General features: G+C 27.1%; 1 protein-coding gene across 3 annotated transcripts in view; it reads left to right on the forward strand.

The window, feature by feature from the left end:
- LOC105255818 (octopamine receptor beta-1R) overlaps window positions 1–23520 on the forward strand; it is a 53257-nt gene that overhangs the window by 2142 nt on the left and 27595 nt on the right. For all 3 annotated transcript variants that reach the window (XM_025407023.1, XM_025407022.1, XM_025407024.1), the window contains 2 exons: window positions 418–679; window positions 11288–12610. In XM_025407023.1, coding sequence (XP_025262808.1) covers window positions 11886–12610 — 725 coding nt within the window. In that variant the 5' untranslated portion in view covers window positions 418–679; window positions 11288–11885. The remainder of the gene's footprint in view (window positions 1–417; window positions 680–11287; window positions 12611–23520) is intronic.

Raw genomic sequence — 23520 nt, forward strand, 5'->3', positions numbered from 1 at the left:
GACAAAGATTATCAATGCAATTCCATAATATTACTCACAATCATAGATAAAGCTGTATAAATAAAACGAATTAACAGTATTTATATAGTATATGATGCAATAAAGCAAAATCTGTTAATTTATCGGCTCAATTGCGTATTTCCGCTAAGATGATTTGCAAGTAACACTGACCCTACTCATTCAATATAATATAAACTCAATGAAATTTACTTAATATCGCACAATGTCTCGCTTTTCCACGAACCTCTCATTGAAAAATAGAATGTTTAACTTTCTTAATAAACAGTGCGAGCAGAATGTAATCAAATAATTGAAGAAATAATTCCTGAATATATATATATATATATATATATATATATATATATAACTGAAGAGATAGTAAATAAATAAATATAACTGAAAATAAAAAAATATCAGAAGGAAGAAATGTAATAATGAAGAAATAATAACGAATCGATTAACGTCAAACGCATAATAACGGAACTGACGTATAATAACGGAAGATGTCTTCGTTTCCCGGAATCTCGATTAATCAGTGTGAAAGACATTGTGACATTATTTCTGTGTGCGAGTGGAATTATCATGAAACCAAAATACTGTAAATTGATTTTCTCTCGTGGGCAAGACGCGCTGGAAATAGCTAGATTGAAAAACGAGAATCAGCTGAGAGGATTTTAAGGTAAGATATTATCTATCTACATTGAATATATATATCGATAGAATACAAATATATATATATATATATATATATATATATATATTGATTTAATAAGCATATAAAACAAATAGTGTGATGTGAGATAGATGTACATCCAACAATGAAAAACAAATACTATATAATACTATATATTTTTCAAAGAGTCTGCAATAATAAATATCATGTCAAGATAAAACACACATTTGCACCTTTTTCTAAGAATATTAAAGTAAAAATATTGAGATTTTATAAACATTGATTTATTAACGAAAATCAGACTAATAACAAGAATTGTGTAAATCTTTTATCTCTGATAAAAATATAAGAAATTTATAGAATTTAAACTATTAATATAAAGAGAGAATTTAAACTTTAAATATGATTAATCATTCAATTAATATTTATATTATTAACAAGATTTTGTGTGATTTTCGCATAATCTCCCATTGGATTAATTAAAGCTCACTTTAGTCGATTCATAATTTTCTGTATAGAATTCAGGACAAAATTTTATTTATAATTATATGATTATACTAGTATATTGTGATATATATATGTAAATTGTGAAATGCATATTTTGCATATGTGTATATCAATTCTTCAAATGTTTTCCGCATATAATATGACATAGAAAGAGGATTGTCCCGAATTATATCATGAATTACGAATCATTTAAAATGGATTTCAACTGTGTGTGTGTGTGTGTGTGTGTGTGTGTGTGTGTGTGTGTGTGTGTGTGTGTGTGTGCGCGCGCGCGCGCGCGCGCGCGCGCGGAATATGTTGGCCGCAATATTTTATTAATCTATTACGAGAGCTTTATTTAAATCTACTTTGTGATCATGATACTAATATCCGAATCGATTTTCCAATGTCGATATTGATAATTGAAATTTTTTTTATGATTACATAAACCGCCTATTATGTGTACACATAATGCGCAACGGAGTAAATATGCAAGTGCAATGAGCCGAATTATTTCTCGAGTCGGCGAATTTTCTGCCGGTTAAAACAATCGCGTCGCGTCGCGTTCGTTTTATACGTGTCGATCGATTTTCGATGTGGCTGACACATAAATGTTGAGAGCTACCTCCACCTTGAAACACATTATTGCTCATATATCTATTTTCATGGTTATGTTTTAGTTGCCGAGAATATAAACAGCTTCCAGTTTGCTATTATTCATAACGCGCGGTAAAACTCATCTTCCCAATTTAAAAATCTTATCTTTCTTGCGTAATCTACAAACTCAGGTAAATTCAACACAGAATTTTATCCTATTAATAAATATTTTACATCGGCATAATTAATAAGTATAATTATGGATAAAAAATTTTAAAGACTATGTTAGGATAATTAATAAGTATAATTATGGATAAAGAATTTTAAAGACTATGTTAGGATAATAATTAAAAAATATATTTTTCTCTTAAAAACATTTTTTAAGCGAATAACCTATAATTATATATATTGAGCATATATGCATTTAAAATGTACAAATTATAGATAGAATTCTAGAAAAAAAATTTATATTAAGTTTTAATTACAATTTGTCACCTAAATATAATTTTCTTTATAATGAACAAAAATGTTAAAATGTTAAAATGTTAAAATGCTATAAAAATAAACCTCACAATGTAAAGAAATATATAAATTAACGGAAAATCCTAAAAAATTGTTAAAAAATAATTTTTAAAAACTACAATATGTATTGTTCGAGAAAATTATTTCCTTTAAAATTTTCATAAGGTTACAATGTCGCGCGATTACCAAAGGCATCGCGATATCTTTCTGCAATCTGGTTATATGTAACATGTACGTAAGACGTGCGCTTGAATGCTCGTATGCTTGTGGTAAATGGCAAACTAAATGTAATAATAAAAGCTATCTTTTCTCTAAGCACAGAATATATTTTAACGTTGTACGGTTTCTCTTACAGAAAAAGACGGAACAGGATTATGATAGTCGATGCCAATAACCTTGTACAGATCTTATTACAGACAAGAATTGCAAAGAGAGTACATATTTTATATCTATTATAATACAATTACAATATATATTTAAAACTAGTATAAAATATATATTATTTTACAATAAGATTTCTAATTTTATAATGTGCTAATTTTTAAAAATATGAATAAATATATACATTTAATTATTTAATTGTTAAACAAATATATATGTAATAGAATATTTATACAAATTTATTATAGTAAAAGTTTCACTGTAAAGTATCATAATATTGCATATTTTCTCACATTTTTATGCATTTTTAATTAATTTCAAACTTTACTTTCAATATATCGTATTTTTTACATAAACTTCTTTATACGATATTAGAAAAATGTAATGTTACAAGTGCTCGATGATTTTCCAACAGGAATATTACGAAGCTATTTAACACAGTTTTGACTTTCTAACGAGTTCTTGCTTTAAAAATACGTAAACTTTTCAAGTTTCATCGTGCATTATTCACTTCCGCGATTTCTTATTACGAGAAGTTCGGTCGTGTTCTACACGAAGATTCGGTCGTAAATTTCCATATTCGCGAATCCTATTACCGTCATTTGAATAAAGTTGCGTACCACGCGATTGGCCGTTTTTCATTCACCAACTAAAACTCGTCTGGGCTCGAATTCAAATATCCACAAAATTTACATTCATGATTCACTGTAAAATGCCCTCTAGACTTTTTAGCTATTTTTGTCTCACATAAAATTATTTTACATTTAAATATAAAAAATTAATTAACAAAATATCGAAAATAAATAATGGATATATATAAAAAAAAAAAATAAAAGAATCACATTTATAAATATACTTTCCATGTCGTGCGCAGTTAAATCTTTTGACATTCGTCCTGAAATCCATGATGCAGTTCATATCGAACATGATGCGAGAACATGCATTTCTCGATGTGAGAGTCTGAACTATTATGTTAAATCGTGTTACAAAAACGGAAATCGTGATTCGCGAACAACGCCTTGAATTCCACACTCGTATTTCGCAACGGAAACACGGAAATGACGGAAAACGGCGGAGGTGGCGATGCTTTGTAGTCACGTCAGTAGAATATCTATGCGTTTAACTCGACGCGAGGAAAGACAAGCCGATTATGTTATCCAAAAAAAAATATATATATATATATATATATATATATATAATTCAATTAAAAAATTGAGTTGTAAAATTGGAAGTAAAAAGTGAAAGAGAAATGATTGCATATATATATATTTATAATATTAAATCTGTGTTTACGCGCTCAATAAAAATTCCATTTTATTTTGATTCAACTTCAATATTTTAGTCTCTTATATGTTGATTCAACTTGAGATTACATGCCATCCTTCCAATTGTTCGATATTCGTTCTGAAATTGACACCGCAATCCGCGTCAAAGATAGCGCGAGTACACGCGAGTACTCTTTGCGCTGCTCGATGCAAAAATCCGGTATATTATATGTCGAATCGCATCACGAACACAGAAATCAGTAGTTCACGAACAACGTCTCGTATTCGTATTTTATAGCACAAACGCGAAGAACGACAGTGATGATGACGACGGTGATGGTACTTTATAGTCGCGCTAGTAGAACATCCATGCGTTTGATCCAACAAGAAGCAAAGCGAAATAACATAAGCCGATTTCAAGACGTCAATGGTCATTTTATTTTTTCTTTTTTTCTTTCTCTCTTTCGCGTTTCATTTCGAATTGTCTTCGCATTGTTTCCAAAGTTATCAATTTTTAATAACTCTCTATGATTTGATATTTAGTTTATTTTCTTTTTAGATTTCTACAAAGATACGATCTAGCATAGTGTGACAAATATATATACACTGATATCAATGATAAACACATATGTAGAGTCTTTTAAAAATTTTGAAAAATATTAATTTTTATTAATTTTTCGAATTATATTTTAAACAACGTAAAAGATTAAAAATATATTTTATCACAAGATTATATAAACTAATAACAGATTATTAAATTATAAAAGTGTTGAATTAAAAAATAAATTAGAATATATTTAAAATTACAAATCACCAATAAATTTGTACAATTTCTAAAAAAAGAAGTGAGAAAAAGAGAGAAGAAAAGGGAGAAAAAATCGTTTTATGATAAAATTATTAGTGGGCGAGATATAATTGTAAAAAGTGTAGCTAAGCGCACAAATTGCATTCAAATGGCCGTGATTTGCGTAATTATTCCACGCTAACAATTATGTTACACGTTTCGTGTTCCGGGAAATTATTAGTCGAGCTAATAACAAGAGTCGAGCGATTTTTCTCGCGTGAGAAAAATTATTCGCGCGCCAACTTCTCCATCGTTGCAGAATTTTCATCATGACACAATGAAACGCGCGCGAATGTTCGTAATAAACTTCACAGGTTTTTTTTGCTTTTTTTCATCGAGATTGTTGCCCATTTTTGATGAATTTTTCAAGACAGTTCTAAAATTTCTGCGATCATATTTCTCATATTTCGCGAATATAATATATAATATATATATAATTAGTCTGACAATATAATGTAAATAAAAATTGTATATACTAATGCTAATCTCTCACTTACACACATAAATAAAGTTCGTTTTATTCAATTTCATCTTTTTCAATTCATATTTCTCATTTCAATTTCATTTTTTATTTTTATTTAAGAATAATGTCAAAGTTAATCTCGGAATAATTTTGTGAAGATAGAAAAATACAAGATTTTTTTTATTATTATTATATCATCTAATCAAATTTTATTTATTGTAAATTTGGTACATATATAGAAAATTTTTTACTTCTTTGTTTTATTCAGAAAAATTTATTTTAAGAATTAAATTTTAAAAATCAAATTAAGATAAATTTTAAATAAAAAGATTATTAATTCACCTAGAAAAATTTTTATCTATTAGATAAAAATCCTTATCTATTAGATTAATTGAAAAAAAACAATAATATCTTTAAAATAGAAGATTCATCATTAATGCATTATACTGTTGATGTTTTTATTTAAGATAAATCAAATTATATAAAGAATAGATAAAAGCTAGCTATCAGTCTAAGACACTCTGTATTCAGCAGATCTATAAATATCGAAAAACATTTCACGTTGCGATCGTAAAAAATTGCATTCGATTTCAATTCAACTTGTATATTGTATACACCAAAATAAGAGAGGTAGTAGAATGAAGTACCATTGTTTTTTATTTTCTCGTCGTTCAGCCGGATTTATTTTACATGATAAAGGATTTTCTCACATTTCGACCGGACGTTCGTTTTCGATGTACTTTCTTATATCTTCTGGATATAAAATAGCGCAGATGCATATAAGCATGAAGTTATAAATTAGTAAGAGAATGTAAAATTAAAATGGTCAACCTTATATTTATAAAACTATATTTTTGAAACAAATAGGTCTTATATTTATTTTAAGAATTTGTTAACGTTTGTGAGAAGGATATAAATACATAACCATTATAAGGAATAATATATTAATAAAGTATACAGATCAGAAATAATATCCATTTTTTACTAAAAAATAATGATGATAATAAGTGATTAAATACCAAATAATAATCAATTAATAATAACATTCTAATAAAAGATTATAATACTATATATATCAGATGAACTTTTAATATAATTAATAATTAAAAATTTTATTAATTATAAATATTTATTAATTTATTAATTATAAATATACACATATAAATATATACATATTATAAAAATATACATATATATTTATTATATAAAAGACATTTATACTAAAAAATGTAATATTAAGACATTGTATTAATAAAATTTTTATTATGATGTTGGCACTAAGATCATAATATTTTTTTTACACGTCTGCGTATATTAAAGTATGAATAATATATTTAAATAAAATGTCTAAAAAATTTTTTGAATTATTTCTTTTATGAAAAATGAGAAAAAGTAAATGTATTAGCTTAATTAAATAGAACAAATTTTGTTAATTTTGTATGATATGTTTTTAATAGTATTTATGTTTATTCACATATAATAAATATTAATAAAGCATATTTAGTAAATATTATATTTCTTATTGTTAGATTTTTACAGTATTTATTTATTAAATTTTATACATCCATTATTGTTATTTATATCTTAATACTGTTAATGCCATTTATATCTCGCTCAAGCGAGAATTAATACTGTTAATATTATTTATATGTCGCTCATGATAATTGAATTTTCTTTCATGTGGTGTAATCTCGATGACGTCGTAATAATTAAATTCTAGATTGCGAGTTTGAAATAAAGTTTTACAAGCTGTTCTACGAACAGTATGCAGTATGTTCAACCGCGTGTTAATTTTCATTTGTTATCCATTATGCCTGATGTACATATTGCTAGCATTAGATCGTATTGTTGTGATATGTTATTCTCGCGCATTTCTCGCGATTCCCGTGTAAATCCAATTTCGTGCAGAACATACAAGCATATTCCTGTGGTAAATCAACGGCCTTTTAACGTGGATTATATACTCGCACATGCTGGAATATATCTAAATACATTGACTTTAAATAATTTAAATTATTTGGAATATTTATATAGAGTAGAATATAAATATTTATATAGTGAAAAAATTCAACCAGTGGCAAATTTACAGCACAATTAATGCTATTTAAAATTTCAAATATCAAAGTATTTAAACTTTGAATATCAAAGTTTGACTTTTAAAGATTCCACACATATACACAATTTTTACTCTCGATTAATTTTTTAAATTAATTATATAAATGCAGAATTATAATATTACCAGAGCTTTTAGTTCCTTAAATAATGAAATAAATATTACTGAAATATTAAAACAAGTATATTAATGAATTTTTAATGAATAAACTACTATTATCACATAAATAAATAGATAAATATTTCTTTTTTTATAACACAATTTTTCATAATAAAATAATATAGTTGATTAACTTAATCAAACTGCGCTATTAAATAAAGGCGGAAAATTTTCCTTGGCAAATTAATAATACTTTGGAATTATTAAAATTTAAATTTTAGTTCTGCAATAAAATATTTATTTGATTATATAATCAATATGTTTTAAAAAATTAACCAATTTTTTAATAAAATTGTCTTATATAATATGTCTAAATTTGCGAAACGAAAATATAGCAAGAAAATGCCTTAAAAATTAAATAATAAAGTATAGAATGTTTTTATAACAAGAAATAGTTTTTGTGAAATATAAGATTTAAAACTGGCTGACTTACTATGCTACGTTTAAATGGCCATTTGCCATAAGTCTCTCTCTCTCTCTCTCCCTCTCTCTCTCTCTCTCTCATACAGTAATATTAGTAATAGCATGCATAAAATATTCACTGATATTCACTAAAATATTCATGCATGCTATATTTCACTTCACAAGTTTTGGAACGCACTATGTATAATATTTTATAGACTATAATGTTAATCAACTCCGTTGTTGTGCGCTTCATATTCAATTTTTATTATAAATATATATTCTTTTTCGTCTACAGATGTAACATATTTCCGTGAGTATGCATATAATACGCAATAAAACGGAGTTAATTAACATTGCAATCAATAAAATATAAATATATCTAAAAATATTTATAACACATTTCATATATGTATTATACAGGAAATATTTAAAAGAAATTATTTTAAATTATTTCCTTACATATTGCGTGAAATAAACAAAGAATTAATTTCAATTAATTAAATTAATTAACAATAAGTTAAACAAAATAAATAAATATTTAATATAGATTAATTTTAGCAATTTTAATACAAATTAAATAATTTAATATGAAATTAAAATAAAAAAAATTAAATTAAATTTATTTACCTCACAGTTACTCTGCCGTCGCTTGTTCCATGGACCATTTTCCTTCTATCTTGTTTATTTTTCAATGTTTCTTCGTGGCACTCACACTCGCGAAAGCACATTTAATTACGATCGCAGATACACTAATCAGCAAAATACGGCTCCCGATATTAATTGTGCACTTTATTATATTATGAAAAAAAATTGTGTTCTATTCAGCACGAAAAAGTTAAATTCATCGCAAATCATTCGCGATGATACCAACAGTATACATTCGTATCTCGAGGCAATTTCTCCGTAATATTACACGAATAGATTTAATGATTAATTAAAATGCAATTGAGATCACTAGAAAATATAATCAAAATTCAACATTGCAATCACTGTATTTCCAACGCACAAATCTCGTGAAATATAATATACGTATTATTATATTTTATTATTGATAAACTGTCAAATATATCACACTTGTTCTCGATCTCGTTACTAGGATCAAATAATCGTCATCATGATATTCTTACGTGTCGCTTATCGTAAGAGTTAATTAATTATACAAGTTGACAATTATTAATTGGAGTAGTAATAGAGAGAATGATTGAAAGATACGAGGGCGTGCGACGATATGGTAGAATGGTTCGCACAGCTGCCTGTTCACCCGAGTCTCGCGCGAATGATTATAAGGTCACATATATAATAACAATGTTATACATCGTAAAAACAAGTGTCAAATATAATAATAATAATTAAACTTGTCATTGCAAAATACATTTAACGTACTGCAAAATAAATGTGAAATATAATTTCGTGTTCTTTAAATTTCAAATATTATACATATATTCTGTGCCTTAAATTTCAAATTAATTCTAGAGAAATTAATATATTAGGCTCTTCATTATTTTAATCTCTCGATTTCGTGATTCGTGTTACTGCGCATTCTGAATCGGAAACTGATTAACAAATTATTTCAAAATGAACAATTTAAAGCACAATGCGAAATATATTTTAATTTCTCTCTCTATCTCTTTCTTTCTGAGTATATTTAAAGAAATAATTGTTGATTTGCAAATTTTTCAATAAAACAATAATTTATACTTTCTTTGTCATATTTGCGACATTTCAATTTTTATTTGAAATGAGGATATACTGCAAAAAATATTGTTTTGATAAATAATCATCTTGGTACGTTTATTTCGCGTCACGATTGTACGAATTAATTAATCGTGGAGCTGAAAATTTCTAATTGTTCGCGACGAATGATCGTGTCTCTGTATTATAATTAGCGATTATCAGGCTGTATATTTAGTTAACTCCTGCTTTAACTGACGTAAGGATATTGCGCTAATGATTATTTGATCAAAGTAATTATGTAAATAGTATGATATATTTGTAAAGTAAGTATGTAAATAGTATGATATATTGACTGTCTGTTAATTAATAATACGTATATTTCGCTGGATTTATATGTTGAAAATGTACTATACTTGTAATATTAAACTTTAATTCTTCTTGGTATTTATCACGATCCTATCTCAAGAGATATTACGATGATATGGATCATTTCGCACCATTACCTTGTCGCTAGAATCTCGCGCGAATGACAACAAATACGTGTATGACATACGAGATCGCATGTAAACAAAAAACAAGCAAACTTTAGGTATAACCTTCTATATATATGTCTATATGTATAAGTGTATATGTATGTATGATGTATGTTTATATATGAATATAATTTCTTCTATAATGAAATTATGTAAATATGCCAAATTCCCAAGCATTTATTAATTCTTAATTAATTTTTAATTAACAAACTTTGATAAAGTATATCAAATTGCGAAAAATAAAAGAAGATATTATCTCCCATAGTAAAAAATTGATTATTTTAATATCTCAAGCTTTTGAGTATGAAATAATTTTTAATTATTTTAACTAACTAGTTTTAAGAAAGTTATATTATTAAAGTGGAAGACATTTTCTTTAATAAAATTTTGATTATCTTAGTTCCACTTGAATTAATTCTCAATTAATAAATGTAAGAAAAATTATATTATATTATATTTTATTTTAATTTTAAGTAGAATACAAAAAGGAGAATAATAAATACAATTATTGTAATTCTTAATAAATGCAATTATTGTAATTTAATTTTTTTTCACTTTTTCACTTTTTTCACTTTTTTTGTATATTTTAATCTTTTTTTGCTGGTGTAATATTTGTCCATTATTAATAAAATAACTATCTCCTTTTTTTCTTGAATATTAGAAACGAAAAATGGTAATGACAAACTAAATAAAAAAACAAAAAAAAGCTTTTTTGACGGACAATGTTCTTTTTTGACTATTAATTATTATAGAATATATAAAGTATCCGTTTCAGATCTATGTTCTGAATTTAATTACGTAATAACATCCTACACTACGATCCTTAGCGTTTTCTTTTTTATCAACTTTGATAAAATAAATATTTTTTGAGATTATAGGAAAAAAAATAAAAATATAACTGTATATTTTACTCTATCTTCAAATTTAATTCCAAAATTTACTAATGAAAAACATAATAAAAATCTTTTATTACATTTTCTAGAAGTAAAATTAATTTACTTAAAAGTAAATTAATTAAAAATTATTTTATAATTTTTTCGATATAGAGATTCTTAAATATAAGAAATATTTTTGCACATAGATATATACAAATTATTTATAGTTCTAAATGTAGTTCTAAATATTATTTAATTATACACATTTTATGTATATTGTGCATATTTTGTTTGCAGATTATTATTGCGTGAGGACACTGCAAAATCTACGAAAAATGCATCACTCGAAAATATCGTTTCATCGTTAGTTCGAAATTTTCCCGGAACAAGATTTTAACATTGCAACTGCATAAAATATCATTAAAATTACGAAAAAAAATAAAAAAACTATTTATAGACTATTTAATTGCTGTTGCGATTAATCGTGACTGAACGGACAATCATCAAAATAGCTCAAAAGAATTCAATACGAAGCACTTTTCTAGAAGCTCGAGTGTAATCGAGTACTCAAGTATTCAAATATCAATCCAAGTAATTCAACAGAGCTCATAAACGCACATTTTCCGAAAATGCGTTCCTATTTAATTTCTTCAGGAAGGCCTTTTTAAATGGAAACTCACAAAATATTTCGAGGAAGTCATTTTGAATAGTGCAATTGAAAAATTTCGAAATTTACGACACCGCTCAGGCAAAATCGTAATCTGACTTTGTAAATGGACCGATTACACGTCGTCCTCATCCGTCATGTGAAAGAAAATACGAGAAAAGACGAAGAAGAAGCCGTCGAACGACGGTAGCCAATCGAGTTAAGTGAGAAAAAGGACAACTTGTCAAAATGAGTTTTAACGAGACGGAAGAAGACTTGGATAATGCCACGAATCTGCCGAGCAAACTCCTCCTCGATACCGGCCAACGTAACACCAGCAAAAACTATGAGGTCGAGTACGTCCTCCTATTAACTTTCAAAGGTTTCATTATGGGCTTCATTATTCTCTGCGCGCTCTTTGGCAATCTATTGGTCATTGTCTCCGTCATGAGACACCGGAAGCTCCGAGTAATCACCAATTACTTCGTGGTCTCGTTGGCTTTGGCGGATATGTTGGTCGCGCTATTCGCCATGACGTTTAACGCGTCCGTGGAGCTTTTTGGACGATGGTTATTTGGATACTTTATGTGCGATGTATGGAACTCGCTGGATGTCTTCTTCAGCACTGTCAGTATTCTTCATTTATGCTGTATCAGTGTCGACAGATATTACGCGATCGTCCAACCGCTGGATTATCCGTTAATCATGACGAACATGAGGCTAGGAACCATGTTGAGCGCCGTGTGGTGTTCTCCAACTATTATGAGCTTCCTACCGATCTTCGCGGGATGGTATACCACAAAGGAGCACCTGGAATACAGGCGGGCCTATCCAGATGTTTGTGTATTTCAAGTCAACAAGCTCTACGCCATCATTAGTTCTAGCATCAGTTTCTGGGTACCGGGAATTATCATGATCGCGATGTATTACAGAATTTATATAGAGGCCGATCGTCAGGAGCGGATGATGTATCGGTGAGTGGCTTTTTCAATATTCTATTTATTAGCGATTATTAATATAAGATATTGGAAAATACTTGCTAATTATTATTGGTGAATACTTGAAATAAATTATTGTAAATTCCGATTAATATTTTCGTATACAGATAGAAAACTAATAAGCAGAGATCTTAACTTTTAATATTTCAATATATTAGATAAGACAGATTATAAACGGATTTTGACTAATATTTTGACAAATATATATTCGTCATTAATCTATTTATAAATAAATTGCAAATGCATCTTGATGTTTAATATTGTGATATATTCGTGAGATGGATGAGATTATAAATACTTTTCATACACTGACACTGAAGGATCTATTCAGTCATGATATTTCTATTATTATTTCCTTATTTTTTGTATGCTTCAAACATTTGTCTTAAATTGAAATTTAGCATATCATTATTAATGATAAAACATCTATAATTTTATCAATGTTAATGATAAAATTTAATTTATATACAAATATTATATGTATTATTTACATATAAATGTTAAATTTACGTGTTATTTCATGATTTCCTAGAAGTTTGATATTAACTAATTTTTTGGTCAACCATGAAGAATGAGACAAATATTTCGATTCATCACTATCTAGAAGATTTTTAGCTTATAAATTAAACTTGTAACTTATCTTCATATTCTCCATTAAATTTTTGTGCTTCTTTTTTTAGTATTTAAATATATATTTATCATATATATATATATATATATATATATATATATATATATCATATTTTTAATATTTAAATTCATAATTTTTAAAATTATAATAGCTGTCATTCTCTATTCCATTATGTAAACAATATAATTTGACAAATAATTCGATAAATTTGAGTAGCCGTTTATCATATAATTCAATTTTTTTTCAAATATTTTTTTAATAAATTATACGTCTAAATAACCTAATGTGTAGAATTAAAGAAGATAGCGAGGCTGTTATTATGTTGTTACAACAGTCAGACGATACGTGGTTGTTAAATCTCGAAAAGGCACTTTCATCTGTAAAAGAAAAGGAAACAGGGAAAGAGAAAAAGAGAAAGAAAGAGCACTCGCCATTAGTTCCTTCCCGAAAGATGCTCCCGAAAGCCTTGTACCGTTCTTGAATGTCCAATTAGGGTAAAAGGCGTGAAAGAAGGTACAGATGAGTGGCCGACCAACAACAAATGTACTTCTCAAGAGGAAGGAAGTACTCCGAAATAATACCTCGCCATTCTTCCCTATATCGTGCAGCTTGCGCTCTATTATAAGCTTCTAAATCTTCTCTTTTCATTCAATAAAAAATTTTAATTATAGAATAATAATAATAACATCCTTTTACAATATAAATATTGTATCTTGTTTTTATCGTGTAACCTCGTTTTCAATTCTATTATACAATATGATCTATATTGCAACGAAGTAAAATAATTTGATTTTAATTAAAAACGCAAGAGACTGTGATTTTTTTACTGATAAAAATAACACCTTTCAGTTTTATTTTTGTCAGAACGATGCTATCTTCGTTTTTTTTCGCGATCGATCGATGAAGCTGTAGACTCGCGACCTTGCGTCGCACAAGTTTTCTGTATTTTCATAAATTACATATCCGCGCAAGGTTGCGTGTTGTGCTCTTTATGCAACGCAGTGCCCGTCGCATTTCGCGTACACACGTCATTCTGCCATACTTTGAATGCACCCAGACACTCCGACGTTCGTTTATGAACGGCAACGGGAAAATGCAAACGTAAAATGTGAAATGGAAATTTCGCATCGCTCTCGAATTTGCTGTGTTGACTATCAAAAGATCCGCTGCAGCTTCGACAAGTATAAAAATATAACTTTATAATCGATATAACATTAAGCAATCTTTAATATTTCATTTGGGTTCACTACATTTTCAATTCAATAAATATTTCAAGAGTTTAACAAATGTTTAATACACTACACTGATGTAAAAGACCACAAATTTATTTCCGCATATATCATATTCATCACGGAAAATTTTAGTTTTGTGATAGCGGAAAAGAGTATGAAATGCCAGAGTTTTAGTTCCACATACATTTGCTTGCAAATGTAAACAGGATGGAATAGAAATTTTTATGTCGCTCTTGAATTTTCCGTTTGCAAACACCAAAGTAGCAACTGGAGTTTCGACGCAACTGCGATTCGATATTTGATTTTAAATAACAAGAAAATTACACAAATTGATTTTACATTCTGCATTTTTGATAAATGTAAATATAGATTAATTCGATCAAAATTCATTTTTATTTTAAATTTAATTTTAAATTAAACTTTATTATTATAAAGAGAGAGATGTGTTTCATAATATATGACAATGAAAACATTGAGAGATTATAATATCACACATGCGGTATTTAATTTTATGTCAGAATTATACTGGGCAACATGACATATTTCAGCACGCTAAATGATTCTGACACTCTCAATCTCATGACGAGTTGTAATCTTCGAAAGTAGGATTGTGTCTTGTTTGCTGACGATTTCAATTTGTATCAGTTTTGGATTTGATGCCAAAACTGATACAAATACTCAGCGTCGCATTCGAAAACGACTATAAAATTGTGTCTCGCTTTTGCGGGAGCGCGTTATAAATTTCACAAAATCGATCGTGACTGACGAGCTGAAAAGTTACATTTGGTTTACGAATGCATGCAACGCGTTACAAGCGGTTTAGAAACACGATGCACGATGCAATATTTTCTAATATAAAACGAAAAAATATTTTAGCAGAATATTTGCACAAATATTCTGCAATATAATTTTAAAGAAAAAATAATATTAAATTTTTATTTTTTATTTCTCTTTTTGAAATAAAATTAAGAAATAGAATTATATAAAAAGCCTTTAATCACAATATTAAATAAAAATAAATTATTATTTGGAATGCAATAAGAAGATTTATTTTATTGCTTTAAATTTTTCTACGAAAAAAAGAGCACCGACATATCTACATACTTCGATTTTAATCTAACGAGTGCGATTTTAGCACATCTAATAGGTTACTGATTGATCGATTCCTAGTTCCGTTCCCGTTTCTAAATTCGCAGGAAAACTCTGATTGCGAGAGGTAAAGCTTTAACGAGCAACCTAACTGCATCTTAAGAATAATTTCGCGTTCCAGTTTACGCTAAAGAGGCTCTTCTTTGTTGAGAAGTGCTTCCACTCTCTCGCGATTGAACTCATCCCGTCTCTGCGCAATCCTCCGATTGTCATTGGCTTTTACGTGATGTCGTGTATATACGGCGTCCAATTATTCGTACAATTAAACTTGAAAGACCGCATCTCTCGGCACGGTAGTATGCTTCGCCGAGTAATTAATGTCGGAAATCAGATGTATAGCGGAAATATGATGAGGCGACGAAATCGCAGCTTCTGATCGTAACACATGGATACTTTTAATCTTTCGCTACATCTTATAAAATTAACTTCATTTTTTTTCCTCTTTCCATTACATATAATTAAAATTATTTTCTTCAATTTAAGATTATTTTTCATTTTATCTAACTTAACTCAGAGTTATTTTTTGATTAATTTAGTGAATATCTTTTTAAATTTGTAATTTAAAATTTAGTTGAAGAATTATTTTTAATTAATCAATTTAGTTAAAAATTTTCTTGAAATTTATTACAGTTAAATTATTACAGTAAAATTCTCTTTAAAAAAATAAATGGTACTTTTTTAAAATATTTTCTTCTTATTTTTTAACTTAATTATTATTTATTCGTTATTTGTCAATAATCATTCAAAAATAATAAATAATTTAATATTCTCATTGATAAACAATTAACTCTAAATTCTAAAAGCATTCTACTCTAAAATATCAGTATTCTTGAAATGTTTAACATACAAATATTGTATGGATACTGAATAATATAAAATATATAAGAGAATATATAAGAGAAAAGTCTTAAATTCCCTCTTTTATGGACCTTTTAGACTTTTTCAATTTTTTTGTAGAATGTCACAATATAATGAATTAAAATTATATTTGCTTTGGCTCATAGAGTCAAGCAGAATATAGAGAATATTTTTGAAATTTTTATATCATCAAACATACAGATAAAGTTGTGTGAGATTTTTATATGCGTAGCGAATACAGAATATATATGTTAGCATGCGTGAACATGCTCAGAAAGGCAATTTAAATGCATGAAGGTGATTGAAGTTATGCAAGAGCCAGCCTTTTACAATGAGATAAAGCAACGAGAAAAATAATTTATCATATACATAATTTATAATACAGAACTCACAATTTTCATAATTCCATTATTAAAAATCAAATTAAATAAGTATATTTTCTACTAAAAAAAGTAGTTAAAAAATGATAATACAAAAGTAAATATTTTTAAATAATAAAATCGATAGAAACAATGTGGAATAATAAAAATATATAAATAATACAAGATATAAATAACATAAGGAAATGAAATATAGTTACGTGAGATAGAATATGAAGAAATAATATTAAAAATACATTAATATGTATTAAAAATTATATATCCAGTAAAATAATGTAAACATCTTCGTATTGTACACCATTCTATCGAGTAAATGATACTATGTATATATGTACTGAATTGCTGAGAGTAGTGGATTTCGCGCCAATCCCGAGATCAGAATTCGGATCAAGATACTCTTGACAGAGTTTCCCGATGCAGTCCTTCTGCGTCGTATCAATGACGCTCCCGTTCACCCTCCATCTTCCTTCTCCGATACCCTTAGGAGACCTTTGATGCGCGAGACAGCGCATCAATATTCCACCATCGATACTCTATTTCTCCGTCAGTCTGTCCGGCGTTCCCCGTGGAACTTGCAGATTTTTTATTCATGCAATCCCCGTAACATGTTGCAAAGTTTATTCATTTTGCGCTGTCAATATCCTCAAAGTCGAAGAGCTTTCGTAAAAATACAAAATAACGAAGGAACTTGCGCCGATCTCAGCATTGACTTGTCGTCTGAGAAAATGGTAGCAATAACTTTTCGGCAACTGATTTCCCGAGACGCTTCTTGAACACATCCTCTTTCGTTCTATTTTATTCATTGTTTCGATAGTATCACGAAGTAGTATATCTCAGCTATAAAGTTTTTAGGACAAAGTTTCGAACATTTTGCACGTCGTGCGAAATAGCGATAAAAGTTTTCTCGGCTTTTCGAGCATTTTTGTTTCCCTCGGATCTCTTAGGCGTTTAATTCTTTAGTAGAATTTAAAGTCACATTTGTTGTTTTGTTGTCATTTCTTTCGACAAGTTAATTCCATTTTGCGATAAAAAGAATGTTTGTAAAGAATCGATTTAGAACATTCGATTGTTTTTGAAGATTCGATATTTAATGGATTTTTTTATTAGTATCAGTTTTTATTAATCAAATATTATTTTAAAACTAAAATAAATATTATTTTAAATATTTGGTGAATATTATATAAAAATATCATATAAAAACTTCAATTATAAAATATATATATATATATATATATATATATATATATGAGGCATTCAATTAAATATATACGGAGCATTCTCTTCTCTTCTTTTCTTTTACACTCTTTTTATACTGTATATTTATATTACATTAAATATGTTGACAACAAGTCTTTCTTCTTTCTCAATATTAAATTTTCCTATTATTTTTTTTTTTTTTAAATAAATAATTATTTTGTCTTAAATTTTTTTTAAATAAATATAAATATTCTGTCTTACATTCACATTCTGATTTTAATTACGTACTAACAACTTACGCCACAGTCCTTAGCCTTTCTTTTATTAATTTTGATTTATAATTATTTTATTTGACAAAATGTAATGAAGCTTTTTGCATCAATTTCTTTCATTCTTTTTAGTAATTTCCAAGTCGTACAGCATTTCTAGAAATTGCATAAATATATCTTCTGTGAAGAAAAAGTAGTACATTTATGAGATATTTGCCATCTCGACGAACATCTTCGTCATTCCTTTAACATTGCATTGTATTCTAACACGCAGCTCTTTCAATCATCGAAGATTTCAAAAGTTTTTGACATCAATTGAGGAATATATATATATATATATATATATATATATATATATTAAATTAAATAATTAAAATTAATTTTATGAAATAAAATGAAATAATAAAATAGTAAATTTTGAAATAGAATAAAATGTATACAAAACACATTTCTAATTAAATTAATTTTAAAATCTTTTCAAGAGACATGTGTAATAAAAATTAGGTGATAGTCGTTATTTAAAACAAATAGAAAATAGGTTATTTAAATCAACTTTATATATATATATATATATATATATATATATATATATATAGATTTTTTATTATACATGTCTCTTGAAAAGATTTTAAAATTAATTTAATTAGAAATTAATGTGTTTTGTATACATTTTATTCAATTTCAAAATTTACTATTTTATTATTCCATTTTATATTTCATGAAATTAATTTTAATTCTTAGTTTTGTGCATATGTGTGTTTTCATATATTTAATTCTTTTATATTTTATTATGTTATTATTTATTTCGTTTTATATTATTTGTTTTATTTTATTTTATTTATATTCGTTATATTTAAAAATAATATACATTGTACATAATATTCAGATGCAAATTCCATGAATAACCTTTTTTTGCGGATTAATAATTCTACTGATATCACATTTACTATTTGCTAATAAAATAAAAAACATTTAGTTGGATCTTTCTCATCCATTTTTAATAAAAAACGATTAATAAAAGCACCCGCACGTTGCGTATTGCATTAATTAATTTTCTTTTATAAGCGTAACCTTTCCTTTGTTATTACGGTAAACTGACGGTACATCAGTATTTCATTATAAAGAGAAAAAAATTTTATTACGTATGAAAAAAAGAAATATTCAATTATTCACAATCATATTGTGTTTCAGAATTTTATCATAATAACAGATTGTTAGATTAGCGTCAATTTCATGGAAGATTCAAAATTATGTAACGTTAATTTTGATTTCATTACATATTTACAATATTAATATTGGATCTGAAATTGCAATATTATATACATAAAATATGAATATTGTTAGATAGAATATTAATATTTCTGTATATATGTATATATATATATATATATATATATATATATATAATTGCAAAAAGCTTTATAAAAATATAGAATTTAATAAAAGTAATTAAAAGTAATTCGAGTTGCCAGGACATTTCGTTCGACATACGTTTCACGTCAATAAGGCTGGATATAAACGATTCCCAGTGGATATATTGCTGCTTACGATGTTGATGGAGGTGATTTATGGGTTGTTCGTCGCTTCAACTGGGTCCACGAAACCCAGCCTGAGGCAAGAAGCTCTCCTATTCTTCGTGATATCAAACGTTATATCATGTCTCAACCGACGTTATTATTCTCCTAGCCAGATAATTTTGAAATGCACGCTATTTCGTCGATTCTCTCCAGAAACGTGTAAGCGGAAACTAAAAGCAAAACCATGTCACATGTATTGTCATTTAAATAATATACATACAGAATGATCCACCAGAAACACAATCCACGAGAAAGTTCAAATAAATCTCTTACTATTAGATTAAAAATAGAAAAAAATTATTTATTCAGAACATGCAACTCGTATAATTTTAAGAGATACAAAAAATATAATGCAGAAAAATTTTCTAGAGTAAAAACTATTATCCAAAATGTCAGACTTTTCATTAGTATTATTATTTAATTTCTATTAATTGTTATTAGATTTTAATTATTCATTATTTAGAAGAAAAATAGTTAAAAAAAGTTAAAAAATGTATACATGCATGTAAAGAGTAAAATCAGATTTTCTTTATAGAAAGTAACTTATTTTTTATACACTTTTTATCCACGGTTTCCTACATGTTTGAAAGTTTCATGTTTTAATTTATATAAGGTGAATCTTAGATAAATAAACTGCACTTTTTAATGTCTTGGTTTTAAACATAACATTTAAAAAAATATTTCTTTTAATTAATTCATAATTGAATCTATTGAAAAATTAATAAAAAGCATAAATATAAAAGATATAAAGAAAATTTACACTTAGCTAAAAAAAATTAAATTTAAAAGCAATATCAAATTTCGAAAAATTTGTTGTAATCATTATGTATTACATATGTTACACATATTCGCATGCACATATTGATTTCCAAACATCGCAACTGTAACGGATATTTTAGGACTAATGAGTACAGCTTACTAAATTATGAACAAAAACTCATATATAATTTTATTATTTAGAGTAATAATTGAGATAATTTATATCCGGATCTTTCGTGTCTCTGATGATTATCTTACAATTAGTCTTTGTAGAACTAATTAGAAATGATAAAGCTTATACTTAAATTACGAAAAACCCGAATGAATTGTGTTTATGGCATTTTAAACAAAACAATCGAGATTTATCGAGCAAACCGACAATTATCTTGATTTACAGGAAGCCGAAATTTTTCGCAAGGATAACTTAGGATCGTGATTTCTCACTGGGATAAGGGAACGACATCGTTTTTCTTCCTTATCGCATCATATATACGTCGTCGCGATTGTCGTGTGACGTTCATTCGTCACCATTTGCAGTGATATTATGGTGAAAGCTCCGCACATAGAAAAGAGATAAAAGAGAAATGGGGAGATCGAAGACTTTTCCTTGGCTATCGGGATATGTAACGTCACTTTCCAGCAAGATGCTGACGACAGGTGAAGCGTAGGTAATGCGAGATATAAGAGGCCCATGAAGTAGAAGCCGATTTTCACATCATGGTCAGGAGCTTTCAAAGCAAGCGAGATTTCGCTTTAACGAGCTCGTCCTGTCGGGAACCGTCATTGAAGGTTTGATGTTGAGATAAGAGGATTTATTTATATTGAATTCAAATGCATACGTAAATTGAAAGTCTTTTGAATCTCTTTGAGGATCCACTGGCATCTATCTTTGAAATTTAATTAAATTTAACATTAAAAAATGTAAATAAAATTTACGATTTCTATTTAATCCACTTTAAAATTTAATATGTATTTTTCGAGGACCAACTTATATAGCCACCTTTCTAAAATATCACGAAAGTAACACGTTTTATAAATCAATGCATATTCGTTGCGCATTAGTTTTTTTGCTTTTCAAGAATTTCAGGATATTATTCTTTTCATAGCACTTTCTATTCGTTCATGTGCAGTCATTACTGCATTGTCCACTCGCGTAAATCGATCGATCTTGGGGCTGAATTGAATTTTGCATGCAGCGCAACGTAGCGCGGTTTGCGGGTCACGTGTCCAGTGGCAATGATCAAAAGATCCATTAGGCCTCTATGGTCGCCGTCGTGATTACAGCGCACGATATCACAGCTTGATCGTGACGCGGTAGACAATTTGCTTTGTGGCGAACGAGAAACTCTTCGCCGCAATTTCGTCAGCAATTCTAATTATTACTGTTTTCCTTTAATTCCATTTCTCGTGAAATTATTATTTTAGAAATCTACTTCCACCATTATTTTTATTATCTTCTATTTGTCTTGTTATTGCAAACAAAAGATAGCAAACAATCTATAACGGTATATGCGAAGGAATTCACGAAGGATAACACGATTAATCGAATTATGCAAGTAGATTATAAGCTATCGATTTACTGCGTGAATAATTAAAATTCGAATTATTGAATTTAAAACTCATTGCTACTATATTACTTATTAAATATATCTGCATGTAATATATGTATATTACTGCTGTTTTATATATTAAAATTGTAAAATTAATTAAAAAATGTGTGATTTATGTGGCAATTACGCATAAAATTAAATTTAGCATACAGTTTAAATTAACTTTAAATATGCAATTTCATTTAATAACATATGAAAAAAAATATGACAAAAAGCAGACAACAATATTCGGAAAATTAAAGTTAAGCGAACGCATTTCCCATTCGCGCGTGATTCTATTTGCATTGATTATGTAAAATTTGGTATGCTGTAATTATTTAAAAGTAGCCAATTTCATTTAAATATCCATGCATATTAAATCCTTTTGCATGAAATATTTTAATTAATCAATTCATCTCTCTTGTGATTTTCGCGGTCGTTTCATCGATTCCTTCTCTCCAAATTTAACAGGCTTCCTATTAGAGCATTTGTCAGGTTTCTTTCACGTATATTATATATAATCATACTCTTACAGATAATTTCTTATCACATTACGTACTGTCTATAATTTATTAGGAAATTATAAAGTATTATTATCGCATAATTATTATAAATTTTCTCTCATATGTACATTTTATTTCAAAAGCGTATCACGTAATATCAAAGCAATTTTGATTCGATATATTTATATATTAGTTATCTCTCATATTAGTTATCTCTCGCGATCGATAGATATATATAATATATCTCCCGTAATTAAATTAATTAATAATTTTATCTTTCACAGAGAAATTATTAAATATATTGATAACATAATATTGAAAGATGTTAATAAATATTTCCCTTTTAGTTTTATGTAATAATAATTAATATTATATTTATATTGCATATGTGCATCACTTTCAAAATAAGACATTTTTGAAATATTTTGATTTATTCATTAATAATTATAAATTGCAAAAAATTAAATATTAAAAAATAATATTTAATATCTTAGCTATTTTGTAATTTCCATTAAAATTAATTGATTTAGATAACAATAAGTATAAAAACATATATAATATATAAAACATATATAATATATAAAACATATATAATATATAAAACATATATATAAGACATATTATATAAGAATATAATATATATGTGTATATAAAATGTATCTAAATACATAAAACATAGAATAATTTAAATGCGATAAAATTTAATTAAAAATTAAAAAATTTTATACAATCTTAATATATA

Source organism: Camponotus floridanus, unplaced genomic scaffold (genome assembly GCF_003227725.1).
Source record: "Camponotus floridanus strain SB8 unplaced genomic scaffold, Cflo_v7.5 scaffold16, whole genome shotgun sequence".
NCBI classification, from domain to species: Eukaryota; Metazoa; Arthropoda; class Insecta; order Hymenoptera; family Formicidae; genus Camponotus; species Camponotus floridanus.